The sequence below is a fragment of the Paramisgurnus dabryanus genome, chromosome 18, assembly GCF_030506205.2.
Source record: "Paramisgurnus dabryanus chromosome 18, PD_genome_1.1, whole genome shotgun sequence".
NCBI lineage: Eukaryota > Metazoa > Chordata > Actinopteri > Cypriniformes > Cobitidae > Paramisgurnus > Paramisgurnus dabryanus.
In genome coordinates this window covers 21,173,400-21,189,409 of record NC_133354.1, presented here as the reverse complement: position 1 = coordinate 21,189,409, position 16,010 = coordinate 21,173,400, and the positions used below count along the sequence as shown (strand labels likewise).

Below are 16,010 nucleotides of genomic sequence, written 5' to 3'. Positions count from 1 at the left end.
ATGGCTTTGATGTTAAACCTACTTAAAAGCCCAGATTTAGTATTATTACCACACACACACACAAAACAACACACAATGTAAACAAATAATGTTTCGTTCAAAACACTGCAAACTGCCACATAATTGGACATAAAAAACATAACAGGTCACTTATCTTACATTTACGGATTTTGTAGATGCTTTATCCAAAATGACTTACAGTGCATATTTACATTTCTAATAACAGTATGTGTGTTCCTGGGATCGAACCCATGACCTTTGTGTTGCGAACTTCATGCAAACCCCAGCACAGTGATTTGATAAATAAAGGAGTTTATGGCTTGGTGTATTTCAGGCTGTGGGAATTTTTCAGTTTTTTTTTTTTATAGCACTTGTTCTAAAACTGCACAATTAAAGGCATTGTTCACATCTGTGCATGACATGTGCAAAACTTTACTACCTGTTAGTGGTTTTAAATAAAGTATAAATAATAAAAATACAATATTGAAAACTGTATAACTGTATAGAAAACCATAAATTTTTAGGCTTAAAATAAGCTAAAACATTGTACATGTTCAAATACCATGGTATTACCCTGACACATCTCTAAAAACCATTATACATTTGTTTAATGTTTTTGTTTTGTTTTGTCTTTGTTCAATTTGTTTTTATGTTGCTGTTGTGATGTAAGGTGTGCTTGAGTCCTTTGAAAGGCAGAAATACATAGAATGTATTCTTATTATTATTCTATAGGGGACATATCATGAAAATCTGTTTTTTTTTCATGTTTAAGTGCTATAATTAGGTCCTCAGTGCTTCTATTAACCTAGAAAATGTGAAAATTATAAACCCAGTAACTTAGTTTTTGTAAACCATTCTCAGCAAGCATCTGAAAAAATAGGTAATTGAAATTGGTCTCCCCTTGTGATGTCAGGAGGGGATAATACCACCCCTTAATCTGCACTATGCAACCATGCCACTGCCATTAAGTGCAGAGATAAGCTCATTTGCATTTAAAAGGACACAACTAAAACGGCACATTTTAACGTTATAATAAATTATCTATATGGTTTTTTGAGCTTAAACTTAATATACCTACTCTGGGGAGTCCAAAGATTTATTTTACATCTTAAAAATGTGAAATGTCCCCTGTAAAGGTATGATATGGCAATGAATTCGAACATATTTTACGAGTTAGCTAATTCGTATGAATTCATACGAAAATAATCATGCAAAAATGTACAATTATCATAAAAAACACAATGAAATCCCACCCCTAACCCCAAAGTCACAGGGGTCAAGGCAAACGGTACAAAAATGTACAGATGTGGTTGTACGAATAAGCACCTCGTAAAATATGTACAAACTGCCATGAAATAGCATTGCAATAGTACATTTAAAGATAAACTAATACCATCATATGGGATCTAAAACATGCTAGAAACAAGGTACATGTTCAAATACCATATTATTACCCTAACACATGTCTAAAAACGATGATACATTTGTTTATCTTTTTTTTTTTTTGTCATTGTTTAATTTGTTTTTATGTTGCTGCTGTGATGTAAGGTATCCTTGAGTCCTTTGAAAAACGGCCATAAATAAAATGTATTATTATTTTGAAGGCACGATATGGCAATAGTTAGCCTGATCTCATTAGAATTAGTACATATTTTACGAGTTAGCTAATTCGTATGAATTTGTACAAAGTTAATCGTGCAAAAATTTACGATTATCATGATCCCACCCGTAACCTCAGAGGGGTCAAAGCAAATCATACAAAAATGTACAAATGTGGTCGTACAAATGTATACGAATCAGCAACCTTGTAAATACTTACGAATTGCTATGAGATAGCATTGCAATAGTACATTAAAAATGAGATGGGATCTAAAACATGCTAGAAACAAGGTCACATGTCTAAAAACCAGGTTATATATGTAAAAGGCATGTTATGGCAATAGTACATTAGTATTAGAAGTACTAATAATAGTACTAATATATATAATAGCAAATTGCTATACTAAAAAAAACAGCTAATTTTAGGACTCAATTTTATCAAAGATTCGTTACAAATTATACTTATTTTACAAAAAAATTACTTATTATATTCTGACTGTAAGAAAAAGACATTTCCACCAGATTTTGAACACCGTAGACGTTTAATAGCAGTATCTTATTTACAAGCAAATACATGTGCACAGGCATTGGAATTCACCGGGTGACCGCAGAGCTGCATGAAAAACAGAGTACAAAAGAGTAACTTCCTGCGTCGTGGACGAGACCCAAGGTGACAAGAGCAGACAAGCCGCAGCAAAAATCATGCATGATTAGACAAAGAGATCAAACAGGCCCCTATTGTGGCCACCGCACTAGCTGGGGGAGAGACGTTCACGCTGAACGTGTATTCAAAAGACTGCAGAAATGTACAGTACCACCAGTTGAGCGGTATAAAACGAGAGAGATTACAGAGAACATTATTTTCTTCAGTGCAAAAGATTGTGTGCTCTTTGTTTTATACAGTAGCACATTTATACGTTGGGATACTTCTTTGCATTTATTGTATGGCTGGATTGGAAAATTGCAATGCAATTCACATTCAGTAATGGCATTAACATACCTTCCGGATGCATGTAAAAAGCATTCAATGACCTCAGTTTTAATTATGGCCTTTAAGAAGCCGTTTGAGTTTAAAAACACTAACTTTAATTTCATGTCATGTAGAGAGAGAGAGAGAGAGAGAGAGAGAGAGAGAGAGAGAGAGAGAGAGAGAGAGAGAGAGAGAGAGAGAGAGAGAGAAACAGTTAAAGAAAGAAGAAAAGCATTGACTGCTTTAGATTCAATTCATCTCACATTGCCATTCACAAAGAGAAAAGCTCTGCATGAATGGTGACCAGCAGTGACTGGTTGCTTTCCTGTCAAACGTCACGACTGAAGAAAGTGTGTGGAGGGGGGAGATCGGAGTAAAAGAAAAGGAAAGATTGCCCCCTACTGGTAAAAAGGGAGCATTGCATGCCAGTACTAATCATTTTTGTATACGTAACAGACTTGTTTGCAAATAGCACTCAACAACAAACCACTAAACAGGTACAGAGCTGTCACTATTGTAGATCTAAAAACATAGAAAGAGTATCTTGCCGTCCGGCATATTCAAAAGCAAATGAATAAAAGCATCTTTTTGGAATTCCACAGTCTTCCTGATGAGTAGATTACAGATGGAAGTTTTTTTCTTAAATACACTTTTCCCGCTGGGTCCACGGCTCAGCGCAGGCCCGTAACTGTGTTTTCGTTTCCAGCGAGTGACTGAAGTAGACGAAAATTATCATTATTCATGTGCTCACTTTACTGGACTAACTGCAGTCATTCTTTTCATCTGTGCCTGAGCTGTTCGCCATGCCAAGTCTATTCTTAGTCTCGCTCCTAAACCAGATTATACCGCGATCGCAGCATTATTTTACCAATGAGATACAGTAAGCAATTTAAAGCCAACATGAAACGGTATTCGAGTCGAAGTTTTGTAATGTGATGCACTTCCAAGTGAAACAGAATAACAGATTATTTAAAACGATACTTTAACTTTAGGAATTTCCTGGAGAGTAATAAAGTGTTTTAGACCACACTTTCACATATCTGAATGTGATAACGTTGATTGTGAAGTACATAAAAACCAATTGAGTAATCATGACAAATTAATTACTGTAGTACTCTACTACATTATTTGACTTTTTTAATTATTGCAATAATTTATGTTAGAAAGACTTTATTACCAACAACAGAAATAACAGCTAAACCGATATAAGTCTACTGGTTAACATTTACTACATTAAAAGTGACATAGAATGATTGAACGGGGAATTTATCCTTGTTCTGTGATGTGACATGTAAACAAAATCTTTTTGTTTGGGTCTGTAATGCATTAGAAGCTTCCTAAAAACCTCTCTCAGATAACTCTATTAGGGTGGGGGATTTTAAACAAGTGGTTTTGCACCTATTTGGCTCCCCCTACTGGCTTAACTTGCAATCTCATTACTGATTGGCTGACTTTGCTGCCACTCAAAAAATGTAGCCAATTATTTTAAAGTGGAGGGGCAGTGAGATGCCTGTGATGTCATAAGCATCAGTTTTTCAGATTGGGCCGTTTTCTGGCTGACATTTCTATGAGACTGAGATGTTTAGCATGTCTAAGACTTTTTGTATGTTCGTGAATGTGGGTAGACTACCATTATTCAACAAAGACAAGGTAAAAATAGTTTTTCATTCTCTGTCCCCTTTAACTAATAAAATAACTGCCAAAAGTATGTTTATTCTACACCGTAAACAATTCCTTGTTGCACTTACATTTTTAGGTGGAACCAATTTGAAATGACAACTAGTTTCAACTTTCTTGACTACTAAGGAGTTGCCATAAATTATAAAAAAATTGAATTAGCTTAAAGTCACAATAAAATATAAACTTATTTTTCAATATCGTGGTATTAAAAAAAATTAATGTGCCTTTTTAATCTTAAATTAAAAATCTAATCTCCTCCTGTCCTCGAAACAATCTCTCTTTATTTATGGCGGGAGGGTGGGGCCCGGGAAAAGATCGCAGCAAATAGCAACATGACCGAATTTCCAATGTTCCAATCAATTCTTGATGAATCAATTCAAGTCCAGTTTTTCATTTCAGAAGCCATTTCACTCTGAAATACGTCATGATGTGGAAAACAAGACAATTGCTATTTCTGTTTCACTGTGAGTAAGTTATTTCAACTTTATTTTTATAATTTATAGCAACTCTTCACTAGTCAAGAGAGTTGACATGAATGGTAAATTCAAGCTGTTTTAAAAATAAATGTAAATACTGAAGTGCAACAAGGATTTTTTACAGTGTTCATTTTTTATAATTCGGAATAGTGTGCACTGATGTATCGTGCACAAAAATACCAGGAATGTGAATTCAATAAATAAGATTACCTTAAGTACTTTTAATGTAACCGTTGTAAATAAAAACTAAAACTAAATCAAAAATGTAAACATAAAATATTATGAAATATGAACCTTTAATAGATAAAGAGAACTCTGGTCCGTGGAAGAGTGGAAAAGGAATCTGCCATTTTGCGGATCTTGGCATAGTTGATGAATCCTCTGAGGAAAAGCAGAAAGCCTGGAGGACAAGGAAATTCATATTGCTTATAAAACATATCAATCTTTATATTGAGTTATTTAGCCAACAAACAGATTTTCATTAAACATTGCCAATCATGTGATTTCTATTTTTATCCATAAGGGTAAATGACATGACATGCATATTTTTGTGACCGGGGGCGTTATGTACTATACAAATTTATTGATACATTTTATGACATGTGACTTCATTCAATAAAACCTGTTTAGTTTAAATACATTTTTAGTATTTTTTAAATAATAAACTACTCATTTACTTTTTTCAATTTTGAGTTAACTATTCCTAACACGAGTCAGTCGTTTCTTTTGATTTAAAAAGAGCAAAACACAATGAAGCGGTTGCAGAGGGTTTGTTGTTTGAAGCTTTACTTACCAAGTGCCAGGAACACCCACCACAGCCAATACTGTCCATCAAAGTAACCAGGGAAATACGTAGAAAACTGAAGATTCAAGGAAATGGAGATAAGATAACAGCCATGCCAAGACATGTAACGTCAGAAGAGTATCACAATACATGACACTGCCTATTGAATCATTCATTCATTCATTATGCAGCTATTGTGATTACTAATGCAGTATGTACCAATCTACACCATAATGGCTAGAAAATGCTTATATTAACTGTAAAAAAACCTCTAGTATAAAAATGACTGGTTTGTGGTGAAATCATACCCGTACGATGAGGATCCATTTGATAAGCGAGAGACCAAACCCAGATATCGCACCGTAACGGCCAGCTGCTGAAGTGGTAAGACAGAATGATAGAAAGAAGCCGATCCAATTGAAGAGGAATGCCACTGAGAGGAAAACACATTAAGTTTTAGATGGGGGTTGCACACTGGCCTAAATTAAAATAGATATATTGAAGATTTTATGGTCTCCAGATGTTGCTTGGGTCACAGTTCTGTTTTTTAAGCATATATATTTATGATCAAGATAAGAGAAGTTTCCTCTGGAAAGATTTCCTGTACCTGCATGATGCCAACCGAACAACAATAACCTCAACATGACCCTCATAACCAGCATTTCAGTTTGAAGGATCCTGTTTGATAGGAAGGAGATAAAAGAACAAAGCCTGCATCATCGCTGGAAATACTTACTGAAAAACGTCAACATGAAAATGCCGTCATTGCCTATCCGCAGCTGGTCCGCGTCCTCAAAGTCATCTCTCGCCACAAAGTCCTCATCCTACAGCAAAATACACAGACAAACTTTTATCGTCAAACTTTTAGGGTCACTTCACTGAAATATTTCCCATGATCTGAAAAACATACATTTAGTACTTTCTTTATTAAACTAAAATTTACTTTTTTTAAATGGATAAAATGGATAACGTTGACTGAATAATGAAGAAAAAGCAGCCACAAAAATAATATCAGGGTAAGACTTTAAGAAGCTGCTTGATAAAATTATGAGAACACTGTTACGACACTGAAGATGAGAAAATTCAGTTTTGATTTATTATACAATTTTATTTCTTCTAAAGTAAAAAAAAGTACTGCGTTTTTTTGATAAACTATAATAGCAGAGAGGGACAAAAAGCACTAGCCTACCAACGCGTTTCCACAACACGTTTTCATTCAGAATACGTGAACCAGCTGAAATGGATAAGGAGATCAGCGATTACATAACGGCTACCATAGTTGCAACACGCATTTGGAAAGGGGAGGAGCTAGAAAGCACTGTTGGTTTGAATGCAAAATACAATTCCAACACTAGATGGGGGTAAATCCTACTTATTGCCCCTTTACAGAAAAAGTATTAACATGATAAAATAAGTAGGGATGTCCCGATCAGGTTTTTTTGCCCTCGAGTCCGAGTCATTTGATTTTGAGTATCTGCCGATACCGAGTCCCGATCCGATACTTCTATAATACATAAAAAAAGAATGAAGAAGAGCGAAAAAAAGGTCCAGGATGTTCCTTATGTCATGTCGCACGCATTGCTGTTTCTGTGTCAAAGGGTCTAACTCTGTGCCAGCGCATAACTATAGAGGTGTTAAAAAAAAAATATGAGAATATAGTATATATGTTCAGGGGTTAAATTGGGGTTTGTTTTGTGGGGATGCTCTGTTAGGAGGGAGGGTTTGAGGGGTAACATATTTAATCCTGATGACAGCAAAGCCACTGGTGTGTTTCAATGACATTTTGGACCTCTGATAGGATTTTATAAGTTTCAGCTTTAAAGCTGTGCCACAGGTTGACCCAAACTTTAAAACCTGAACTTTAAATTATGCAAATCTATGAGTCTGACACCCTATATGCATTTGTTGCACATGTCATTATGCACAATGGACAAACTGAATTGGGGTATAATATAAATTCTGTAAAGAAGAATTTAAAAAAAGATTTTTTTTACAATGAAACTTAAAAATACATATAAAAATTGTGGATATTTCCTAGTTATAAGCATTCTGTGAATTGGGGTATAATATAATTTCTGTAAAGAAGAATTTAAAAAAAGATTTTTTACAATGTTTTCAACTTAAAAATACATATATACACAAAAAATTGTGGATATTTCCTAGTTATAAGCCTTCTGTGAATTTGGGTATATTATAATTTTTGTGACGAAGAATTTAAAAAATATATTTTTACAATGTTTTCAACTTAAAAATACACATACTGTACACAAATAAATTGTGGATATTTCCTATTTATAAGCATTCTATGAATTGCGGTATAATATCATTTCTGTAAATAAGAATTTAAAAAAAGATTTTATACAATGTTTTCAACTTAAAAATACATATATACTCAAAAAAATTGTGGATATTTCCTAGTTAAAAGCCTTCTGTGAATTGGGGTATAATATAATTTCTGTAAAGAAGAATAAAAAAAAAAGATTTTTTACAATGTTTTCAATTAAAAATACATATATACACAAAAAATTGTGGATATGTCCTAGTTATAAGCCTTCTGTGAATTGGGGTATATTATAATTTTGTGACAAAGAATTTCAAAAAGATTTTTTTTTACAATGTTTTCAACTTAAAAATACATATATACACTTTTTTAAAATTGTGGATATTTCCTAGTTATAAGCCTTCTGTGAAATTTTGACAAAATGAAAAATACATAAAACATCAAAAACATACGTCTTAATTAACATCATTTAAATAAACAAATATTCATTTGTATGAGTTCAAATTTTCTAAAATTATATTACCGAAAAATTCCCATCACTAGTTTATATTTGACAAGTATAGCTTGATAAAAAACTCAATAAAAAAAGTTGTTGGTGCGGTTCATTTGCGTAAATGTGAATGCCGCCACACAAACTTTGGTGCGTACTAAACAAGTGAACCATGACGAATGAAAAGGTGGGTCTCGGTCTGCTTCCAAACAAACTCAGGTGCGGTTCAACTGATGTGTGAACGCACTTAGACCAAAGACAGTGCAAGGAACCAAAACAGGATGTGACATCACTAGACCCGACCCGATTTTTTTACAAAGCTTGGCTTGCATAATACGATTGAATTTTAACAGATCCATGTAAACACAGACTTTTTGACAACGTTGTTGTCAGCATGTGAAATTTTTCTAAAACTCAAAGTAAAACTTTTTTACTACAATGTTGTTGTGTAAATGTAGCCTAAAACGCAAAATAAATTCAGAGGACCTTTCAAAGGACAAAAGTAAAAATGTTCACAGCATAATGACAGGACATGACCTTTACTTGACGTGTTGAAGAGTTCACAGAAAGACAGCACACAAATACAGCAAAACAGACACTAATGGACACATTTTGTGGACACCCAGAAGACAAATCATAAACAGCAAAATAAGTAGAGCACTTGAAGAACTTTCCCACATTTTACTCTCACCATTAGATCTTCAGGTGTTTAGGAATAATAGTCTCTATCTTACGTCCTTATTTCCATGACTGGGCGAGGCAGGTTGAATAGAGATGTGTTTACACATCTCATCTGTCTAAAGTCACACGGGTATCAGACAGATGCTATCGGTTAGTCGCTAGTGCACAATCTTGTAGTCCCACCAGCCAATCAGTGTTGTCAAGACATAATTTGGGTTTATAGGTTCGGCTCAAATCAGCCGGGCAGCAGAACAGAGCGCACATGGGCTTGTACAACCCTGTGATGCGAGAAGGAGGACACTGGGGTCTCAACCAACACTATCACACTTTGCATCTCACACATTATTTTACTGTACCTCCAAAGTACACCGAGTTTCATCATTAAATGTGTCCAGACGTTCCCTGTGCTGTATGCATGCAGCGTGTGGCAGAAGAACAGAGCAGTGAATAGGGGAAACTACTTCATGTTAATACAGCATTTCCTGTAAACCCATTTAAATCTAAACAGAACACGGTGTACCATCACAGATCTGGTTACATTTAGCGAGGGTGCGGTACTTACTCGGCTTGACACCAGTGGCATGGTAGACTCTGCTTTGGTTCTCTCTGCCTCATCATAGGATGGAAGAGAGGTGGCTACGTTGTAGGACGGGGGTTTGGGGAATGCTGCATCATCTTTGTAATCAAAATAAGCTGTAAGGAGAAGAAAAAAATCTTTTGGCACAGTGATTGTTCAAAATTATCATGAAAAATGTTTTAGGTGAAGAAGCATTCAATACAAGTTAAGATCTATATAATCATGAAAAAAATATCTTGTAATGTTCTTACTAAGCTTGTCTGTGTAAAGTCATTTCCAATATTTACAAAATCCAACTCTTGAATGACTTTATAAAGATATAAGATAAACCCAGTACGTTTTGCATAATACGTGTAAATGAAGAGGAACCGAATGTGCCAAAATTGTCTATAAAGTAGTGGAATTACACATCTCAGGGCAAAAGACAAAATCAACTAAGGTGCCACTGGTTTCTACACAGGCAGCAAATGAATGTGCACAGTGTAACTTTTAAAAGGATCTTTTGACAGAAATGCAATAAAATATACACACCTATATTTTCAGTGATGTATAACGACCTTACAGAATCAACTTTATTGTTTTCATTACCTTAGAATGAGACATTTTTATGCAAATACAACGCATCAAATTGCATTTTAAATCAGACCAAAAAACGGACAAACCCCTTTCGTAAAAGACATTTCCGTGAGAATTATGCATACCTTCGCCGTCTGCTGCGATACTGCTGTAAGGGGGCGGGGCATCAGTGGCCACCTGAGAGCCCTCCTCTGGCTCGTCCTCATTGGGCAGCTGAGGACACAAAAAGAAATCATTGGCTACACAACATTCTTATCTTTGCTTATAGGGATACTCCAGCCAAATATCAAAATTACCCCACAATGTAGTCACCCTCAAGCAATCCGAGATACATAAGTCCATTATCTTTCAGATGAACATATTTGGAGTTATTTTAGTAAATGTCCTTGCTCTTCCAATCTTTATAATGGAAGAAAACAGGGATCAGGGAACAACAACTTTAAACCCACAAAAAGTGCATTCATCCTTCACAGAGGTAATTCACATGGCTCCAATAGGTTAATAAATGTCTTCTGTGGGTAATCGATGCGCTTTTGTAAGAAAAATATCCAGACTTCAAACTTCATAAACTGTAATAACTAGCTTGCTTCAAAGTCAGAAGTTCAAGTTTCTTGATCAAATGTAAACCTACCTTTAAACTCAAGAGTTTTTGTACTCTCATCACAAACCAATTTGTGTGTTCTTGGAAATTGCTCAACATTTAAAAATCATCCAAAACACTGCAACCCAAACCATCTTTCATTGCTTGTGATCCAAATGTATTAAAAGAAACTTAAAAGCAATTGGGTCAAATCAAAATGTAACAAAATGTATATATATATTGGTTGAGCATCCTTAGTGTATACAAAGATATATATATATATATATATATATATTAGGGCTGTCAAAAGATTAATCGTGATTAATCACATCTAAAATAAAAGTTTGTGTTTACATAACATATGTGTGTGTAATGTGTATAATTATTATGTATATATAAATACACACACATTCATGTGTATATTTAAGAAATATTTGCATTTATATACTGTATAAACATTTATATAATTTATATTATATAGAAATATAAATATTTTATATATAAATATAACCAATTTTTCTTAAATATATACATGACTGTGTGTGTTTTTATATATAAATATTAATTATACACACTACACACACATATGTTATGTAAACACAAACTTTTATTTTAGATGTGATTAATCACGATTAATCTTTTGACAGCCCTAATATATATATATATATATATATTTTACAGATGATGTCAGGTTTTATTATTGGTTGGAAAAAAATATTTAATTATGATTTTAGCACTCAATTTGATAGATATCTGTCTTTCATCATTCAAGTAGATAGGACTTTAGTCATGCATGACTGAAAAAACATTCTGGTTTCGCAAAGATGGCTGCCTAGTGGCATGACTTCAGCCCTTTTCACACAGACATTCCGTAAAATACACGGAAAAGGCATCCTGGATTTTTCCGGAATCGTTAGATTTTTTGTTCATTCACACTGCCATGATTACCCGGCATCTGATGGTCCCGGAAAGACACCTGACTTGTTGAAAGTCCTGCCCTCTCTTCTACGCAGCGTCTTAAGTTTGCATATTATTTTTTATTTCTCTCTCCAGAAACCACTCGCGTGCATTTTTGTTTATGATAAGACTATAAAGGAGCGCGTGACGCACCGTTCTAATGCTGGTGAATGATCTCAGCTTCTGAGTGGATATTTGACAAGCTCCCTGATCTCTGCTTTAATACAGTTTTCAGACATTTCTCATCGTGATTGTTTATATGCATTTAAAACCCGCATTTTGAGGAGCTGAATAATATATCTTGTTGGGATGACGTGCAGGCATCTTTGTTTATTATAAGCTTAAATGAGCACGTGACGCAATATTCTTTTATGCTGCTTAATGATCTCCGTTTCAACGCAGTAAGTGATGAGCTACCTTACCTGATATCTGCTTCAGTCCAGTTTACTGACATTTCTCGTCGTGAATGTTGTAAATCCCTCATTTTAAAGAGTTGACCCATGACACGCGTGTCCTCACTACGGCACGTGCGTCATTGTAATTTTACGGGTATTTTCTGGGACCAAAGTTCTGTGTGAATGGGGTTTTCCATAAAGGAAAAGGGTACTACCAGAGTAGGGATGCACCGATATATCATCCGATGATGCTTGCTATGCTTCTCAATGAATTACGATGAAATGCTGCTATATCCAAAAGCCAGAGGGTGCTCTCGTGCAGAAACTCAAAATGCGCTGCAGATGAAGAACCATACACACGCAGCTATGAACCGCAGCTCCAGGAAATAACTTAAGGATATATTTATATTGCTGTTCTACAAACCTTTTCATGTATTTTCATGATAATAAAGAATATGTATAATGATTATGTTTGACGAGTGTTGCTTTTTAAAATGCATGTTATAAACGACTAACAGTAGTAGTGTCGTCACTGATAGTGTCGTTAAACGCTCGTTTTTTGGGGGTCGACAGCTTAGAAAAACTTATTTCTGGCTTTTTTGGCTGTACATCCTATCACACAGCAGCTTTTGGGCATTATTCTGCTTTTTGTTATAAACCAGAAATGACAAGGAGGCAGCCAAAGTCGGTGGGCGTGGTTTTCAGGTTATGACGTGTTATGTTGCGCTCTGTCTCTATTACGGAAGGCACCGCCTACCATTGGCTTCAAAAAAGCTTTTCACAAACCTATGGGGACGTCACAGACACTACGTCCACATTCTTACGCCGCATTCAGACAGCCAGCAATGTTATCGCTGTGTGTCGCCCGTCTCTTTCAATGAGGCGTTTCTAAATTTGCTTGTCATAAACAAATGAGTATCATCCACGCCAGTAACTGACGAGAGAAGGATGACGTGAACTCCACTGCTTTGTTCTCATTGGTAGTCGCTCCCGAAATTCGCTCGACATTTGCATAAAGTTAAACTTTTCGTAACTTTCTTGCGTCGCTGGACATGCCCATACGGTCGCCAACGGTCACTTTCGCTCGTGTCGCCGGAAGTCGCCAAGTTTCCATCTAAATGAATGAGATCTTGTCGCTCTGCTACTGCTTGTCATTGGCTGTCTGAATGGGGCGTTACAGTATATAGTTTCGACTAGAAAAAATAGTTTTGACTAGTAGCACCTGTACCGTTTAGTTGACTAGTATCGCACATCCATAGTTTGATGTAATAGTGGTTATGTACATTTTGTTCATTAGTGTGTTCCCAAACTTTTCCCAAAAATAAATGTATGCATTTTATAAATGTCATAAAACTGAGGGCCCTCTAAAACATCTCGTCACCCGCGATTTTAAAAGCACTGATCAAATCAGATATTAAGGAGACTGTAAATATTGATACCAGTAAATATTCCTGCCAAGTAAACATCAGGGGTTTCTTCTCAGTACCCACGAATTAAATTTTAATAGCATTGTTTAATTCTGGTTCATTCACACAATTTACCACATCATACCTACGAAAACACTGTGCACACAACCTTATGATAAGTTTAACAAAAACTCATAATATAAGTGTTTAAATGACTAATAACTAGTTAACAAGTAAATGTGCTGAGGTGTAGGCTGTTTGTTATGTTAGGTAACGGTTAATGTACGCAAATGTTTAAATGGCTACGCTATTCGTTTCAAAACAGTGCGGCCTGCGTTCCGTCAAAGCCTTGGTGTTTCCTGAAAACTCTCACGCCGGGGGCGCGTCTGTCATGTACACAGATGCTCAAAGGCACCGTGGAGCTTACTCACCTGCTGATATCTCCCACTTGACTCAGCCATCCTCAAAAAGCTCAAGACGGATCAAAAGAACTACTGTATACAAACGATTTAAGATGCAAACAGCCTGAATGAAATTATATAAGACGTTAAAGGCAAAGCCACAGCCCTCACGAGATCAGATCTGTGAAGTCTGTCAGTGATGATCTCTCTGGCGCCTCCGCTGGCGCAGCACACAAAAGCACGACAGTAACATCAAATTACTTTTCATCTTTGTGTTTATTTCATTTTTGTCTTTATTTCTCCTTGTCCACTTAAAATCTTAGTCATGCTTACTTGCACTAAATAGAGAACTTGAAATAAAGATTACAACAAAATATACACATCTTAAGCTGTATATATCACCTGTAATTAATATATCTGTAAAATAAACATTATTTTAATTTATATAAACAATTTTCCATATTCCAATACTGTACCGTATTGCATTATCAAAATTAGTTTCTGTTGTTTATATTACTGCTGTTATATTCTTTATTTTTTACTGTGTAATTCCTATGCAGTACGTCACTCGTGTCACCAAAACAAATTCAGTTTTGGAAAAAATATGAGGAGATGAGGGTGAGTAAAATATCAGTAAGTGATTAAATTGCTGTTAGTCACTGTAGTCACTGTACTATTTTTATGTCCATAATGGGTGAACTTATTTTTAGAAAATTATTAATTTTTTAACTTATTGATATTATTATGAGTAATATACGTAATTTCATTTAAACTACTAGGATGTTCAGTCCAAAAAGCAAAAAACAAAATAAAAATTAAGACATATAATATTATACACAATAAAACTAATTGTTGGGTGCTAGATTAAAGGAATAGTTAATCCAAAAATGAAAAGTCTTGTAGTCATTTTCTTATCCTCATGTTGTTTTTAACCTGTATGAATTTATTTTTTCTGATGAACACAACAGAAGATAGTTTGATAAACTATCAGCTGAATGTAACCACTGATTTCCATAGTAGGAAAAACAAATACCATGGATTCAGTGGGTACCATCTGTGCTTACCATCATTTATCAAAATATCTTCTTTTGTGTTCATCAGAAAAGGGAATTCATACCGGTTAAGAACAAAGTGAGGTATGAGAAAATGATGACAAATTTTTGATTTGGGGCAAACTATCTCACTTAAGACACTAACCGAAGGCTGCAGCCTCCAGGTTGCATTTCCAGGCTCCATACGTCATCAAGACTTTCTTATTTCAAAAAACTAACAATTATAAAGTTGAATAGTATTCTTAATCGTAAATTGTTATAATGTGCTTATGAATGTAATGCTCAGTTAACTTAAACAGGCTTGCTGACGTATGCCTGCATATGCGACCTCCGCAGGCTGCAGCCTTTGGATTGAGAAAATGCCTTCTTATCTTCTGCTCTATTACTACTGTCCTATACTGCCATCTAGTGGTCAATACTTGGTTCTTTTTTTAACTTGGTGTTAAAAAAACACAGTGGTTAGTGTGTGATATCTATTCCTGAGATATTCAAACACGTTATACAAACTTGTGCCTACTAAACTCTACATATGCATGCATTTACATGTTTATTTACGTTTTCGGACTTAATTGTTTTATCATCAACTCACAAATGCCCTGTCATTTTCTCACCAAACCTAGTTTGGGAAACCCTGCACTAACAGAAAGATATTTTTGTCCCAAATGAAGATAAATTCAGCTCACTTAATATACAAAAAACTAATAATATGCTAGATTTTACCTGTAATACTGGAATGACAACCATTTTATTTAGCTAGTAAATATAGTCTACCAGATCGTTAGAGTGAATAAAAATAAAAAAGTTGACCCCAGGCCACAGACATGCAGGAATGCTGTAGGGGATAAGGAATAGCATTGGATATATCACTGAAAATAAAATACACTTTCAAAGACATCCCTGTGCTTATGATTAAGATGCCATATATGAGACCTGTCCCAATATCACACCAGTCACCTCTTGGCCATTGGGTGCTCATGAACTCAACAAGAAGCAAATGCACAATATGGTACCATGTCCTCTGGGTGCACACTATATGATCTTACACAATGCAGAATTTTATCAGAGACATTTTTTATCACAACAATGGTCATTAATCAGTTGTTGG

At 35.0% G+C, this 16,010-nt stretch overlaps 1 protein-coding gene and 1 long non-coding RNA gene across 2 annotated transcripts; one reads left to right on the top strand and one right to left on the bottom strand.

The window, feature by feature from the left end:
• The first annotated feature begins 2,060 nt into the window (after positions 1-2,060).
• On the top strand, positions 2,061-2,780 carry LOC135776502 (uncharacterized). Its single transcript, XR_010544112.2, has 2 exons — positions 2,061-2,699; positions 2,734-2,780. It is a non-coding gene; the product is annotated as an uncharacterized lncRNA (long non-coding RNA).
• On the bottom strand, positions 2,716-14,081 carry ndfip1l (Nedd4 family interacting protein 1, like). Its single transcript, XM_065287266.1, has 8 exons — positions 13,884-14,081; positions 10,240-10,327; positions 9,524-9,654; positions 6,246-6,333; positions 5,818-5,942; positions 5,519-5,585; positions 5,020-5,125; positions 2,716-3,282 (listed from the first exon to the last, which is right to left on the bottom strand). Exons 1-7 carry the CDS (start codon positions 13,911-13,913, stop codon positions 5,022-5,024), a joined length of 633 nt encoding a protein of 210 aa, XP_065143338.1. The 5' UTR covers positions 13,914-14,081; the 3' UTR covers positions 2,716-3,282; positions 5,020-5,021.
• Between the last annotated feature and the right edge of the window lie 1,929 nt (positions 14,082-16,010).